Source organism: Cotesia glomerata, linkage group LG4 (genome assembly GCF_020080835.1).
Source record: "Cotesia glomerata isolate CgM1 linkage group LG4, MPM_Cglom_v2.3, whole genome shotgun sequence".
Lineage (NCBI taxonomy): Eukaryota > Metazoa > Arthropoda > Insecta > Hymenoptera > Braconidae > Cotesia > Cotesia glomerata.
Window position 1 is genome coordinate 20,414,935 of NC_058161.1, and position 15,281 is coordinate 20,430,215.

General features: G+C 25.7%; 2 protein-coding genes across 3 annotated transcripts; one reads left to right on the forward strand and one right to left on the reverse strand.

Moving 5' to 3' along the window:
- Nucleotides 1–49: 49 nt before the first annotated feature.
- Nucleotides 50–13,470, reverse strand: LOC123263841 (STAM-binding protein-like A). 2 transcript variants are annotated; one of them, XM_044726875.1, is made up of 8 exons: nucleotides 13,286–13,470; nucleotides 13,110–13,208; nucleotides 12,332–12,550; nucleotides 11,928–12,213; nucleotides 8,607–8,719; nucleotides 1,781–1,880; nucleotides 1,635–1,710; nucleotides 50–176 (listed from the first exon to the last, which is right to left on the reverse strand). In XM_044726875.1, exons 1-7 carry the CDS (start codon nucleotides 13,390–13,392, stop codon nucleotides 1,645–1,647), a joined length of 990 nt encoding a protein of 329 aa, XP_044582810.1. In that variant the 5' UTR covers nucleotides 13,393–13,470; the 3' UTR covers nucleotides 50–176; nucleotides 1,635–1,644. The 2 variants fall into 2 exon arrangements, with proteins under 2 accessions (XP_044582810.1, XP_044582809.1); XM_044726874.1 differs by having other exon boundaries at nucleotides 50–172; nucleotides 1,616–1,710.
- Nucleotides 8,978–10,877, forward strand: LOC123263866. Its single transcript, XM_044726904.1, has 5 exons — nucleotides 8,978–9,088; nucleotides 9,162–9,252; nucleotides 9,327–9,412; nucleotides 10,600–10,726; nucleotides 10,787–10,877. Exons 1-5 carry the CDS (start codon nucleotides 9,035–9,037, stop codon nucleotides 10,861–10,863), a joined length of 435 nt encoding a protein of 144 aa, XP_044582839.1. The 5' UTR covers nucleotides 8,978–9,034; the 3' UTR covers nucleotides 10,864–10,877.
- Nucleotides 13,471–15,281: the final 1,811 nt, after the last annotated feature.

Sequence of the window (15,281 nt, forward strand, 5' to 3'; positions counted from 1 at the left end):
AAACATTTTGCATTGAAATAATATTTCCAAATTTTTTTTTCTAATTAAAAAATTACTCTCGCATTTGATTCGCAATAGTCCCACATATATGCATAAATATATATATAATAATTAATAATAATAATAATCTACCGTGGAATGAAAATAAAAATGTTAAAGCTTTGGATTTCTATTTATGGGTCATTCCACCAAATAAGAACATTTTTACGGGGCGACCCTCGCGGATTATGTTTAAAATTTATGGAGGTGTACTCTATAATAAGAAATAAATTCCCTACAAGTTTCAGCCCTTAACATGCAGCGGTTCTGGAGTTATGATTTTTTGAAATTTAGAAAAAAAATTTTTTATAACTTTTTTATTAATTTTTCTGAAGAAGGAAGCTTTTTTATTAAAATCCACGAAAAATATTATCTTGTGGGCAAAATGCTCAGCTTTTGAATGAAAATATCCATTTTATTATAAACACATCAGAAGACCCTTTGAAATCCAATTAAAGTGGAAAAATTGATTTTTCTCGGTGTGCGGTGCAAGGTACATCCAATTTGACTTTTTTTTCTGAAAAATCAGAGTTTTTTACACACAACTTCCTGCACAACAAACGCAATTTTCTACCAAGTTAAAAACTACCGCTAATTCACCACTCTTCAAATTTAATATCGCATTAGGGAAAAACCGACTTTGTATTTTTACTATAAAGTCATGTTTTAAAAGTTTCTCAAGTTGCGTCGCTAAGGTATCAATAAAGTCATCGGAATCCGAAATAACGTTTACAATGGTACATCGATCGGTTGATGTCCACATTTTAAATTCGATTTCATTTACATCAAATTCTTTAAACTATTCATGAAAGTAATTAATGATTTCTTCATTGTTTGGACATCTATTACAACTTCTGAAGAAGCACGATTCCGTTGGATTATTACAAATCAATTTATTCAATAAATTTTTATAAATTGATTAAGTTTCCATAATCCAATCAGTATTTCTCGCAAATTTTGGAAAATTACATCCTAAATAAGAAAATGGAATCGTAGTTGTGAACGCCATCTGCATTGTATAAACTCAATTTTTTAACGAGCAGTTTGAAATTTTAAATATTTAACAGAAAATTATTTTACTATCCCGAATAATCGTATAACGCTTAGCCGATATAACGTTTAATTTAATTGTGATTGAACAAAAAATATGCACATTGTGAAAACCATATATTTTGTGTAAAAAACTCTGATCTTTCAGAAAAAAAAGTCAAATTGGATGTACCTTGCACCACACACCGAGAAAAATCAATTTTTCCACTTTAATTGGATTTCAAAGGGTCTTCTGATATGTTTATGATAAAATGTATATTTTCATTCAAAAGCTGAGAATTTTTCCGACAAGATAAGATTTTTCGTGGATTTTAATAAAAAAGTTTTCCTCATCAGAAAAATTAATAAAAAAGTTAAAAAAAATTTTTTTTCAAAATTTCAAAAAATCATAACTCCAGAACCGCTGCATATTAAGGGCTGAAACTTGTGGGGAATTTATTTCTTATTATAGAGAACACCTCCATAAATTTTAAACATAATCCGCGAGGGTCGCCCCGTAAAAATGTTCTTATTTGGTGGAATGACCCTTATATTAATATTAATATAATTAATTGATTATTTAGCGCGTAGATCAATGACTTTAACGTCAGCCGTTGATTCAAATTTACAATGCTGTGCGTGCTGTAAGTAAAAATAATTAAAATTAATTAAAAAAAAAAAAAATAAAATTTTTTTATCAAATAATAATTACCGTATAAAGAGATTTTTCGTTAGGATGAGGATGAAATCCAGACTCGCGACACCGCGATATGAAATTTAATCCGTGCTCGGTCAGAGTAAAATATCCAGTCCTGTTAATTAAATAAAAATAAATTAATTGATAGAAAAATAAATAAATAAAATTTTGCTTTATAAAATAATAACTTTTGTTAAATTGCTCTGTACTTTCTTAAATATTGACATTTTTGAAGATATAAGCTCATCTCGATGTTATACTCATCAAGAGCTTTCATTTGAATACCCACATGCATTTTATATATTTTTCATGTATAGATAGATAGATTAGGGTGTTTCAAAAAAAAAAAAAAAATTTTTTTTTTTTAATGGTGTTGAAAAGTTGAAAGTACATCTAAAAACAAAAATTTTGGCGCCTATTAGAGCCCTTAATATTAATATTAAGGTTTGCCTCAATTCATTTGTAATTTTTCTATTTAAATAACACGAGAAGACTTTTTTTTTATTTTTGAATTTTAATTACTTCGGAATGGCTTGTTTACGCAATATCCCAGAGAAAAGTCTTATAGGAAATTTCACGCTCTACAAAAAACATTTGAAGGTCAAAGTTCCTCAGATCAACCGTTTCAAAGATATTTGCAATCAAAAATAACACTAATCAAAAATTTCAAATATTTTCCAATAAAATTGCAAAAAAAATCATACTTTATATTGATATTGTTTTTTTTTGTAAAATCAATTGAATTCTGTTAATTTGAGATTTTAATTTTTTTTTTTTGCTTATTTACTCCATACGTAACTCACAAAAAGTACAAATACATAAATATAAAGGTTAAAATTATCAAACAAATGATTTTTGGGTCTCTTTTATAACAAACTTATTTTATTTTCTACCAAATACTAATCAATTCTTTATAACAAAAAACAATATTTAACAACAATTCATAAAATTTTTTCTAACTTGAAAATATTACATTTTTATAAAATTATTTTTATTGCAATTAGGATATCGTTTTCTGTGTTCTGTCACTACTTGCAATAAATACTGAAGCTGTTCTTCATTTTTCGTTAAGCATCGATTATACTGCTCTATCAATGCCACGCCGCGTTCTGCTACATCATTGACAACTTGAAGTTTCTCAAACACTCCAAGTTTCTTTTGTAATTAGTAGATTCTGAGGCCACAACGTTACATCCTCATCAATGAAATCATACGACAAATCAAACGATTTAAACAGATTTATCGATCTCATAGATACAAATTAACTAAGATCTTTATTTAATAATGACTAAATTTTTCTTATCGATTATAAAACGACTCGTTGTAGTTTCATTGGTTTCACAGTTTTTTAAATCATGAACTATTCTTCTTTTTGTTTCAACTGAAACAGTTTCGTCAAAGAGAAATAAAACAGACAACTCGTTATTTTAATACCACAAGTGATCGGCTAATTTTTCTGAGCATGCCCGTGAAATAGTATTATTAAATTTTTTATATGAAATTAATTCTTTAATTAAAGTTAAATCATTATTAGGTGCTGCTATAGCGCATACTGCGCCAGTATACCAAGCTTTTAAATAGAATATTATGATAAATAAACTAAGTTCTCGTAATCCAGCTATTTCTGATTTAGTAAGATGAAATTCATTTCTAAATAAAAAAATTTTTAAACTATATATTGCTTTAGCCATCCACCTTGCATGATGGACGGCTCCAGGACGCTTAAATGTAATATTTGTGGTAGTAGCACTCAAAAATATCGATGATAATTGCAGGAGTTCACGGTAATCGTCACGATAATGATCCATCTACAAAAAAAGTTCAAAGTCAAAATAAAATTAATTACATTGCAACCTCAAAGTAAAGAACATTAATTATTATCAACTGATGTGAAGTAAAAGTTACAAAATATTTTACAAATGCAATTGTAATTGTTAATGATGATTAAGAGTGTAATAATCATGTGAAATTGATTTCCAATATTTTTATTTACAACGGGGTTAATTATTAAGTGTAAAATGGATGATTATACGGAACTTCATAAATTTTCATGTTTCATTGTAACATCAGTTGATAATTCTTTAGCGCTGGATTAAAGAATTTTACTTCTATTTGATTATTAACGAATTTCAAAATTTCATCTTTGATTGGTGTTATAACTTCCAAAATACTACATCGTATTTGACGCTGTAGTATCAGAACACAATGCTTTGATGTTATCAGTATTGATATTCCATTGTTTTACTGTTGTAATAATAGCTGAAGCTTGATTTTGTCCAGTTCCAGATTCTAGTTTGAGGACTCCTAACAGTTGAAATTTACCTGATAATGATAAAATAATAGGAAGCCGGTCAACTTGTTCTATGCCTGTAATATCTGACAACAGTTTTCCATCAAAATGTAGCACATAATTATCAGTTTCCAAATTAGTTTTCAGATTTAACGCCGCTTCTTTGCGAAATTTTTCCCGTGCTTGGTGAATAGTCAAATGACTGAAGTTTACGCTTGCACAATCAATATTTAGGCTAGATAATAAAACAGCAAAAATGTAAGTCGCCGACCTACTACTCACATTAGCTCTATCCAAAGCCGCAGCAAGTTCTGGTGTCATTAGATCAATTTTAGGAACTTGTTGTTTTGGAATTTCATCTTCATAATCAGAGATTATACGAGAAGTATTACTTTCCAAAGATTTCTGGGATAACTTAGATGTTTGACTTGATATTTCATGATTAACAACATTATCAGTCTCAACTGTACAAGAATAGTCAACATTGTCATTACCGAACTCTCCGACATCAAATGTACCACTATCATTATTGTTATTATAATTGATATCAATGTTCTCTTCATTATTGTTATCACTATTACTGTAGTTATTATTTTCATCGCTTACATCAACATCCATATCTTCAACATCTTCTGGAATTGGTTGAGAATTATATGAAATAAAACCACGTCGACTGGAAGATTTTTGTCCCAAATAAAATAATCTTTTTACTTTATCCAGTAAATTTAGCACATCAGCATGAGCTATATCAAATAGTTTATTTAATTCGTCCCGAAAAAGGGATTCATTTTTTTTTTTTTGAGATTTTGACTTTTTCCACTTACAGTTTTTTTGTAAATTCCTCCATCGATTGTGATTTGAGGTTAGTTTTAAAAAAGCAGATCTTTTCTCTCTTGTCGGGATTTGTGCCACACACCAAATTTCGAAAACTTTGTCGACAGTGGTTGATATGCTTTCTTTCACTGAAAAATTTTTCGTTTTGAGATAATAAAATAAAAGTGACATAACCTCTTTCAATGAAGGTAATTTTTTTCCACCAAATTCACTTAATACATCACCAATCAAGTACACTGTTTTCACCATTGTAATCATAAAATTTATAACTTATATATTTTAATTATAAGCAAATTAAATTAATAATATAACGAATTTAAATAACAATCAGTATCAATAAAGAAAGACAATGACGAGAAGATAGAACAAAGCATTGAAAGCAGAGCAACAAAGAGAAATTGGTACTGAACGACCAAGCTTACCAACACAGAGCTTACTAACTACATTACTCAAATCAAACGAATATACTACTTTTATCGACGGAGCTGAATAAAGCTCATTCAATATTTTTTAAATGAAAAAAATTAATCAAATTTTATAGTTGATTGAATTGATTTATAATTGAGGTTATAATTGAGGATGGTTTTACTTGTATCACTGTAGAGTGTTTTACAAGGGAGGGTGGGGAATTATTGTCTCTCCACTTTTTTCTCCGTAATATAATCTCTCAACCCTGTCATTATAACTCTCAACCACTTTTTCGTCCCCACCCCCCTGCATGTCGGGATTTTTTCTTTCATGCCCGACACACATGTGCTGCGACTGTGGCCGACTTACGCGTTATAATCAGTACCTGCATTTGCATTACGGTCTTAAATAGTATGGAGGTACTTCTATAATGACATTTTACCTCCATAACTATATGGGAAAACCACAGAAAACCCGACCGGTACAGAGGCTGGCAATGAAACGCACATATTCTTAGTTTATAATCATTGAAAAATATTGGTGCGCGCCGGAATCGAACCCTGGTCCCACTCTTTCGAAATGCAGGTACCGAACCGATTAGGCTATTGCCAACCTTGATTGAATTGATTTAATATACTTATAATTTTTTTAACATTTTTAATAAAATACAATGATGAGTGTTTGTTTAGTTAGTGTGATCAGGAACTTTACATTTTCATCTTACAAAAATTTATAAACTTTATGAAATATAAAATTAATTTGTTATAAAAGAGACCCAAAAATAATTTGTTTGATAATTTTAATCTTTATATTTATGTATTTGTACTTTTTGTGAGTTACGTATGGAGTAAATAAGCAAAAAAAAAATTAAAATCTCAAATTAACAGAATTCAATTGATTTTACAAAAAAAAACAATATCAATATAAAGTATGATTTTTTTTTGCAATTTTATTGGAAAATATTTGAAATTTTTGATTGGTGTTATTTTTGATTGCAAATATCTTTGAAACGGTTGATCTGAGGAACTTTGACCTTTAAACGTTTTTTGTAGAGCGTGAAATTTCCTATAAGACCTTTCTCTGGAATATTGCGTAAACAAGCCATTCCGAAGTAATTAAAATTCAAAAATAAAAAAAAAGTTTTCTCGTGCTATTTAAATAGAAAAATTACAAATGAATTGAGGCAAACCTTAATATTAATATTAAGGGCTCTAATAGGCGCCAAAATTTTTGTTTTTAGATGTACTTTCAACTTTTCAACACCATTAAAAAAAAAAAATTTTTTTTTTTTTTTTAAACACCCTAAGATAGATAATAAATTTTATTGTTCCTAGAGCCTAAGCTCCCTCAGGACCATCAGCAATAATAATACATTGATTTACATTTTTACGTATTATAGTAAAACTAAGTACAAATTAATTATTAATTAATGAAACGTTCACATACAGCTTTTTAGTGATAGACAGAAAGATCTTATAATTGTAAAATATAATTTAATTTAATATCAATTTAAAGCAATAATTCAGAGTGATAATTAAAATAATTACAAATAAATCTAAGACGCATAGGCATTCGAAAAATTCCAATTAAAATTGAAAGTGAAAATCGAATTTAAATATAATTTATTTTAATTCAAATTTAATTCAAATTTAAGTATCACATTGAAAGAAATGATTGAAGCAAGCATTTTTAAATTCAACCAAATTATCCACAGCCACAGTCTCAGCTGGCAGAGCATTCCAAATTCGTATGCCATGAACTAAAAATGAATTGTCATACATGACACAATTCGCCTGTGGTAGGCGGAGATAGTCCTCTCTGACATCACCTCTACGCAATGCCACCGGTAAAAAATTTAATTTTGAGCCAAATAGCTGTCGATAATTTAGTCGAATTTCTTTATAAAACAAACAGGCAATGAAATAGTCTCGTCTTGCTCCAAGCATTAGCCAACCTAATTTTTTGACGTAAGGAGTTACATGTTCGTACTTCGGAATTTTGTAGATAAATCTAATACATGAATTCAACTTCCTCTGTAACTTTGATTGCAATTTATTCGAAATATTCGTAAACGCCGCGCAACAATAGTCAAAGATTGAAGTTATTAATGTAGTTACAAGTTTAATACGCAGACGTTCATTGAATATTTCATTATTTATTTTTAATTGTGCTAGAATATATACATATATATAGTATATATAAATATATAAAATATATGAAAAATTGATGTGAGTACTCAAATGAAAGGTCTCGATGAGTGTAGTGTCAGGGTGAGCTTATATCTTTAAAAATATCATTAGTTGATAAGATAGCTATGTCAATTCTTAATTATTGACAATTTTGAAGATAAAAGCTCATCTCGATGTTCCGATCATCAAGAGCTTTCATTTGAGTACCCACATGCATTTTTGATATATTTTTCATTTATACATATATATAATATTTATAAATATATAAAATATATGAAAAATTGATGTGGGTACTCAAATGAAAGGTCTCGATGAGTGTAACATCAAGATGAGCTTATATCTTCAAAAATGTCAATAGTTCACAAAATACAATGAAATTTCTTAATTAATGACATTTTTTAAGATATAAACTCACTTCGATATTACACTCATCAAGAGGTTTTATTTGAGTACCCACATGCACTCTTTATATATTTTTCATATATACATATATATAATATATATAAATATATAAAATATATGAAAAATTGATGTGGGTACTCAAATGAAAGGTCTCGATCAGTGTAACATCGGGATAAGCGTATATCTTAAAAAATGTCAATAGTTGACAAGATACAATATAATTTCTTAATTAATGAAATTTTTTTAAATATAAACTCATTTTAATGTTACACTTATCAAGAGCTTTCTTTTGAGTACCTACATGCATTTTTTATATATTTTTCATATATTCATATATAATATAAGAAATATATGAAAAATTGATTTGGGTACTTAAATGGAAGGTCTCGATGAGTGTAACATCAAGATGAGCTTATATCTTTAAAAATGTTAATAGCCCACAAGATACAATGTAATTTCTTAATTAATGACATTTTTTAAGATATAAACTCATTTTGATGTTACACTCATCAAGAGCTTTCATTCGAGTACCCACATGCACTTTTTATATATTTTTTATATATACATATTTATAAAATTTATATATATATATATATATATATATATATATATATATATATATATATATATATATATATATATATGAAAAATTGATGTAGGTACTCAAATGAAAGGTCCCGATGAATTTTAGTAAATAAATAAATTAACCAAGACTTACTCTTCACATTTAGGCGCGCAAACAATTGCAATCGCTTCAGACATCATAAATTGATAGGCGCAATGCGTGTGAAGATCTACACTGGACAAAAATGCTGTTTGAGTCGGATGAGTCTGTAAAATAAATTTGTCAATTAATTAATTAATCAATTAATAAATATAGTGAGCAATTTAAAACTCGTTAGAACTCAATGTACCCATTGAATATTTGACGTAATTCTTAAATTATTACAAGCATGACAATGCAGCAAATAAAAATGGATACATAACAGTGTAATTAAATTAATAGTTGATCATTATTAAGATCAAAATGAATAGACTTCCTTTGTACGTCATTGTAACTACTGACTGTAATTTATTATCAATTTCTGCAATATAAATACAAGAGCTAACGTAACTTATCAGTACCAGTAGAATTTTATTTTTAAAATGAACAGCTATACGATTATCTCTTTTGGAGTTTTGCTCGCAGTGCTCGCTTTTGTAAGACTTTATTTATTTTATTAATTAAAAAATTAATTTGAAAATTATTTTCGTGATTTTTTTTTTTACTTAGGCGGACGCTAAATCAATTCAAAAACGAGAATGTCCTTTCAAGAAATACTTTGACGCCAATGCGCCTAAATGCATGGATAAAATTTCTGAAGGTTTGTAGGTCTGGATGTTTAATTTAAAAAAAAATAAAAAAGTTGTCAGTATTAATGTGAAAATTAAATTACAGAAAACATGGGTCGGATGATGCAAGGTAATATGGACAATGATGAAATCAAGTGTTTCGTAGGATGTGTCTTTGAAAACTCCGGTTTTGTAAGTAAATTAATAAAATATAACTTTGATAATGATTTTTGTTGAATTGCACTGTACTTTCTTAACTAATGACGTTTTTTAAGACATAAGCTCATCCCGATGTTAGGCTCATCAAGAGCTTTCATTTGAGTACCCACATGCATTTTTGATATATTTTTCATATATACATATATATAATATATATATATATATATATATATATATATATATATATATATATATATATATATATATATATATATATATATATATATATATATATATATATATATATAAATATATGAAATATATATAAAAAATTGATGTGGATGAAATCTCAAAGATGAAATTTCAAATGAAAGGTCTTGATAAGTGTAATATCAGGATGAGCTTATATCTTTAAAAATGTCAATAGTTCACAAGATACAATGTCATTTCTTAAGTAATGATATTTTTCAAGATATAAGCTCATCTCGATGTTAGGCTCATCAAGAGCTTTCATTTGAGTACCCACATGCATTTTTGATATATTTTATATATACGGTATTTGTGAAATATATAAAATATATGAGAAAATTGATGTGGGTACTCAAATGACAGGTCTTGATGAGTGTAACATCGGGATGAGCTTATATCTTTAAAAATATCATCAGTTGACAAGATACAATGTCATTTCTTAATTAATGACATGTTTTAAGATATAAACTCATTTTGATATTACACTCATCAAGACCTTTCATTTAAGTACCCACATGGCATTTTTCATATATTTTATATCTATGGTATTTGTGGAATATATAAATATATAAAATATATGAAAAATTGATGTGGGTACTCAAATGAAAGGTCTCAATGAGTGTAACATCGGGATGAGCTTATATCTTTAAAAATGTCAATAGTTCACAAAATACAATGTCATCTCTTAATTAATAACATTTTTCAAGATATAAACTCATCTTGATGTTACACTCATCGATACCTTTCATTTAAATACCCACATGGTATTTTTTATATATTTTATATATATGATATTTGTGGAATATATAAATATATGAAATATATGTAAAATTGATGTGGGTACTCAAATGAAAGGTTTGGATGAGTGTAACATCGGCATGAGCTTATATCTTTAAAGTGTCAATAGCTCACAAGATACAAGATAATTTCTTAATTATGTAATTTAATGTCATTTAATAATAAATTTTTAGATCAAAGACAATAAGATTGACCTAACAAAGGCCAAAGAAGCTATCGACGTTTTCGTAGATGAGTATAAAAAACCAAAAGATATTGGTGACAAACTTTACGGCGTAGTGAGTGATTGCGCTCCGGAAGGTAAGTGATAATTATTTTCAATTTATAATAAAAAAATAATAAATTATAATAAAATTTCAGCTGAAAAGGGAGCTAACAACTGCGAAGTAGCAGCCAATCTTATAATATGCTTCAAAACAAATAACAAGTACACATAATCATACAACTTCAATGGCGTAAAATCTTGGTCTTTGATTAGTGGAAATAATATAACTTATATATTGTGTAATAATTATTAATACAATTTGTTGCATAAATAAATAATCTGACGTAGTCAGATTTTATAAATTCAAAAAATACTTTTGAAAATTAATTCAGCAGATAAGGTAAAAGCCCCAATAAATGGTCATGTACCAGTATATGTTCACTCCATGTATTTGTATATCTATATTCACAAATATAGGTATACAAATACATGGAGTCATCATATACTGGTACATGATCATATATTGGGGCTTTTACCTTATTTAATAATTTCAAGAATTTTGGTGAGAAATAATTAAAAAAAAAAAATTGACAAGTAGTAATTTTAAAAAATTAAAAATGCAATTTTTTATAAATAATTCAAAAATTTTTTTAACAAATAAATTAAGGCAAAAAAAAAATTGAAATTTAGAAATTTAAAAAAAATTAAAAATGCAATTTTTTATAAATAATTTTAAGAATTTTCTTAACAAATAAATTATGGCGAAAAAAATTAAGAAAAAAAATTGAAATTTAGAAATTTTTTAAAAATTGATAGTTCAATTTTTTATAAAAAATTAAAAAAATTTTTTTAACAAATAAATTATGGCAAAAAAAATTGAAATTTAGAAATTTGTTAAAAATTAATAATTCAATTTTTTATAAATAATTAAAAAAATTTTTTTAATAAATAAATTATGGCAAAAAAAATTGAAATTTTGAAATTTTTAAAAAGTTAAAAATTCAATTTTTTATAAATAATTTAAAAAATTTTTTTAACAAATAAATTATGGCAAAGAAAGTTAGGGAAAAAAATTGAAATTTAGAAATTTGTTAAAAATTAATAATTCAATTTTTTATAAATAATTTAAAAAATTTTTTTAACACATAAATTGAGGCAAAAAAAATTAGGAAAAAAAATTGAAATTTAGAAATGGAAAAAAAATTAAAAATTCAATTTTTAAAAAATAATTTTTTTGATAAATAAAATTAAAAAATGATCAACTAATTGTTAACTTTAATGTCATAAAATATTTACATGTATCCACCCGAGAGTAATAAGGTCATGTTGGTCCTGATACTCAAAGATTTTTTCCTCACTTTGGGTAGAACAGGAATCAGAGGAGCCACTTTGCTTTGGAATTAGCAAATGAGTAATAGTAAGTCTATTTAGCTGCAATCTTCCAGCTAAAATTCCACAAGTCTCTTTATTGCTGGCAGTATTAACGTAAGCTAGAGTCAAAAATTCTTTGATGATTTTCGTAGGGACAATAATGTCTCTAAGACCCTTTTTGTCTTTTTCTGAGTCGTCTGGTATTTGAACACTTAAAAATTTTTAAAATAAATTTATTTAACGCTTGAAAATTGAGAATTATTTATTTAAAAAAAAAAAAAAATAAAATAAAATAACACAGTAGTATTAAATTAAAAATTAACCAAAACCTTATTTTTTCCTCAACAGGTTTCTCAGCAACAGTTTCCAGTCGTTCTTTTTCTTCATGATATTTTTTCGCATCTGAATTATATTTTTCAAGCAACTGTTGCTTTAGACTTTCTACGATTGGCAGAGTTTCACGGAGGAGTTCTTTTATTTCTGTTTTTACCGGGCCCTTGTTGATTGTGTTATACTGCGGGTGCTTGTCTATTTTTTCTATAAATATTCTGAAAGAAATTAAAAATTAGTTATAATAAAATTGAGACATTTTATAATTTTTTTAAATTATTGCAAGATAAATTTATTTAAAAAATCCCATCTTTAGAAACTAAAAAATTAATTTGGCAGATATTTAATAATTTTAAGAATTTTTTAAACAAATAAATTATGGCAAAAAAATTTTAAATTTAGAAATTAAAAATTCAATTTTTTAGAATAAATAAAATTAAAAAATTGTCAAGTGACTGCTAACTTTAATATAATGAAAAATTATCAATGCAATTTTTTAAAAATAATTTTCTAGAAAAATTAAGAAATTCTCAATTATAATAAAGTTAGCCGACATTTTAGATTTTTTGATTTTGCTTAATTTATTAAATTAGAACTAAAAAATATTTTTAAAAAATTGCATTTATAGTTTTTGAACTTTTTTACAATTGAAAAATTTTTTTAAAATTTTTTTGTAATAACTTTTTTAATAAAAAAAATTATAAAAAATTTTAGATGTCGGCTAACTATATTTTCATAAATTCTCAAGTGTCTGCTAATTAATTAAAATAAACTTACGTTAAAAATTTTAAATATAAATGGAAAGCAGCTTCTATATCACCTTCAACTCGATAAATAGTAGCTTGTCTAATCATTTCAATTCCCGAGCGATAATATCTGTAATTAAATGAATCCAATTAATAAAATAAGGAACTTCATTCCAATACAATAAATTAATAGTCATTGATAAGTACCTCATAGGTTCCACAGCAAATTTAACTTCAACTGCTGCTGCACTGTCAACAGCCTGCTTAATCCTCGCCTGAGGATCTCCTATCAAAATATTTCTTCTCGGATTCATTTTATTTATAAGAAATTTTTTATTGTAAATAAATTTATCACTCTTATGTGACTTATTAATTTATTATTTACTATTTGGTTGATTTATTTCATACTTTCAATTATCGAAATTTTTAATTAAAAAAAAATACACATGATTTTAATATAATAAACACTTACAGTGTTAATTTAATAATTATTACCAATTAACAACAACAAAAGTAACAAAAAAATATATAAAATATATAAACATTTTATTATTCTGCTAGGTTATAAAATAATGACAGAAATTTTATACTAGAGACACCTCGTGGTTATTTATTAAAAACTAACAGCTGTTATTTTTTTTAATTTTATAATAAATTAATTTTAATAAAAAAATATAATTCAAAAATTGTTTAATTAAATTTTTTTAATAATTTTATTATTATAAAATTAAAAAAAAAATTTTCAATGTCATTTTTGGAATTTGTAATTTAAAATTTACCGCGCAGAAGCGCGGGAAAACCCGGACCAATAGGAAGCTTCGGAGCCTCCGACCAATAGGAAGCTTCAAAGCTCCCCCCACTCCGCTCCCCGGGGCTATAAATTAAGCAACATCACGCAGAGGCGCCGACTCTGCTGCCGATCTTCGATAAAAAAGGATTTCTTTTTACCGGGGCGCTTAAAGTTAATTCTTAATTACAAGTGTCAGATTTTTTTAGTCAGTTATTATTTAAAATAGACAATTATAAGTTTGCGCGTTTTAATTTTTTAATTTTTAATTATATTTTAATGCATTGTGTAATTGTTAGTAGTGTTTAAATTTTATTATTTAGTTAAGTAGTAAAAATTTTTAGTGATAGTGCATTTATAAAATTGTTTTGTGAATAAATAAATAAAGTGAAGTGAATATATGAATGAAATGAATAAATAAAGTGAAGTGAAAAAATTAATAAAGTGAATTGAATAAATAAATAAATAAAGTAATTAAATAAATTAAGTGAATAATTAAATAAAGTGAAGTGAATTATTTAATGACACTAAATTTAGCCGACGTTTATAATTTTTTGATTATTTTTCATTTATTTATTTAGAACTAAAAAATACTTTTAAAAAATTGCACTTATAGTTTTTCAATTTTTTTACAAATGAAATTTATGAAAATTAATTTATCATATATTTAATAATTTTAAGAATTTTATAGCAAATAAACTTTGACAAAAAAAAAATTTGATATGAAGAAATTAAAAAAACAAAAAATGCAATTTTTTTAAAATAATTTTTTGGAACAAATTTTTTTGTTTAATAAAATTAAAAAATTTTCAAGTGACTGCTAACTTTAATTTTCAATGAAATTTTTTTAATTTTTTTCTACAAATAAAATTTTTTTTTATTGACTCGTAATAATTTTTTTAATGAAAAAAAAATTATAAAATTTTTAGATGTCGGCTAACTTAATTATTAATTTTCATAATTATTTAAAGTGATTAAAAAAATAATTTTAATAATTTTAAGTGGATAAAAATGTCAAAATGGATTGCAGTAATTGGATAATTGACAGGTAATGTAAACATAAATATTAAATAAAAAATCATGAAAGTGAAATTAACAGACATCTTTCATTTTTTAATCAGCTGACATTAAAAATTTTTTCTTTCATTTTTTTAAAATTAGAAATATTTAAGTATTAATTTAAAGTTGCACTTATAGTTCTTAAAATTTTTCTTTTTATTAATTTTATTTATAAGATAAATCCTAAAAATCGTCAGATGTTTGTGAATTTTATTTTTATATTTTTTTGACGTTTAGAGAAAATAAATAAGAACTAAGAGAATATTCAAAAAAAATTCTAAAAATTATTATAAATGTTAGCTGACTTTATTATCATAATTAATTTAAATTTGATGTTACCAACGGTCGTTACTAACG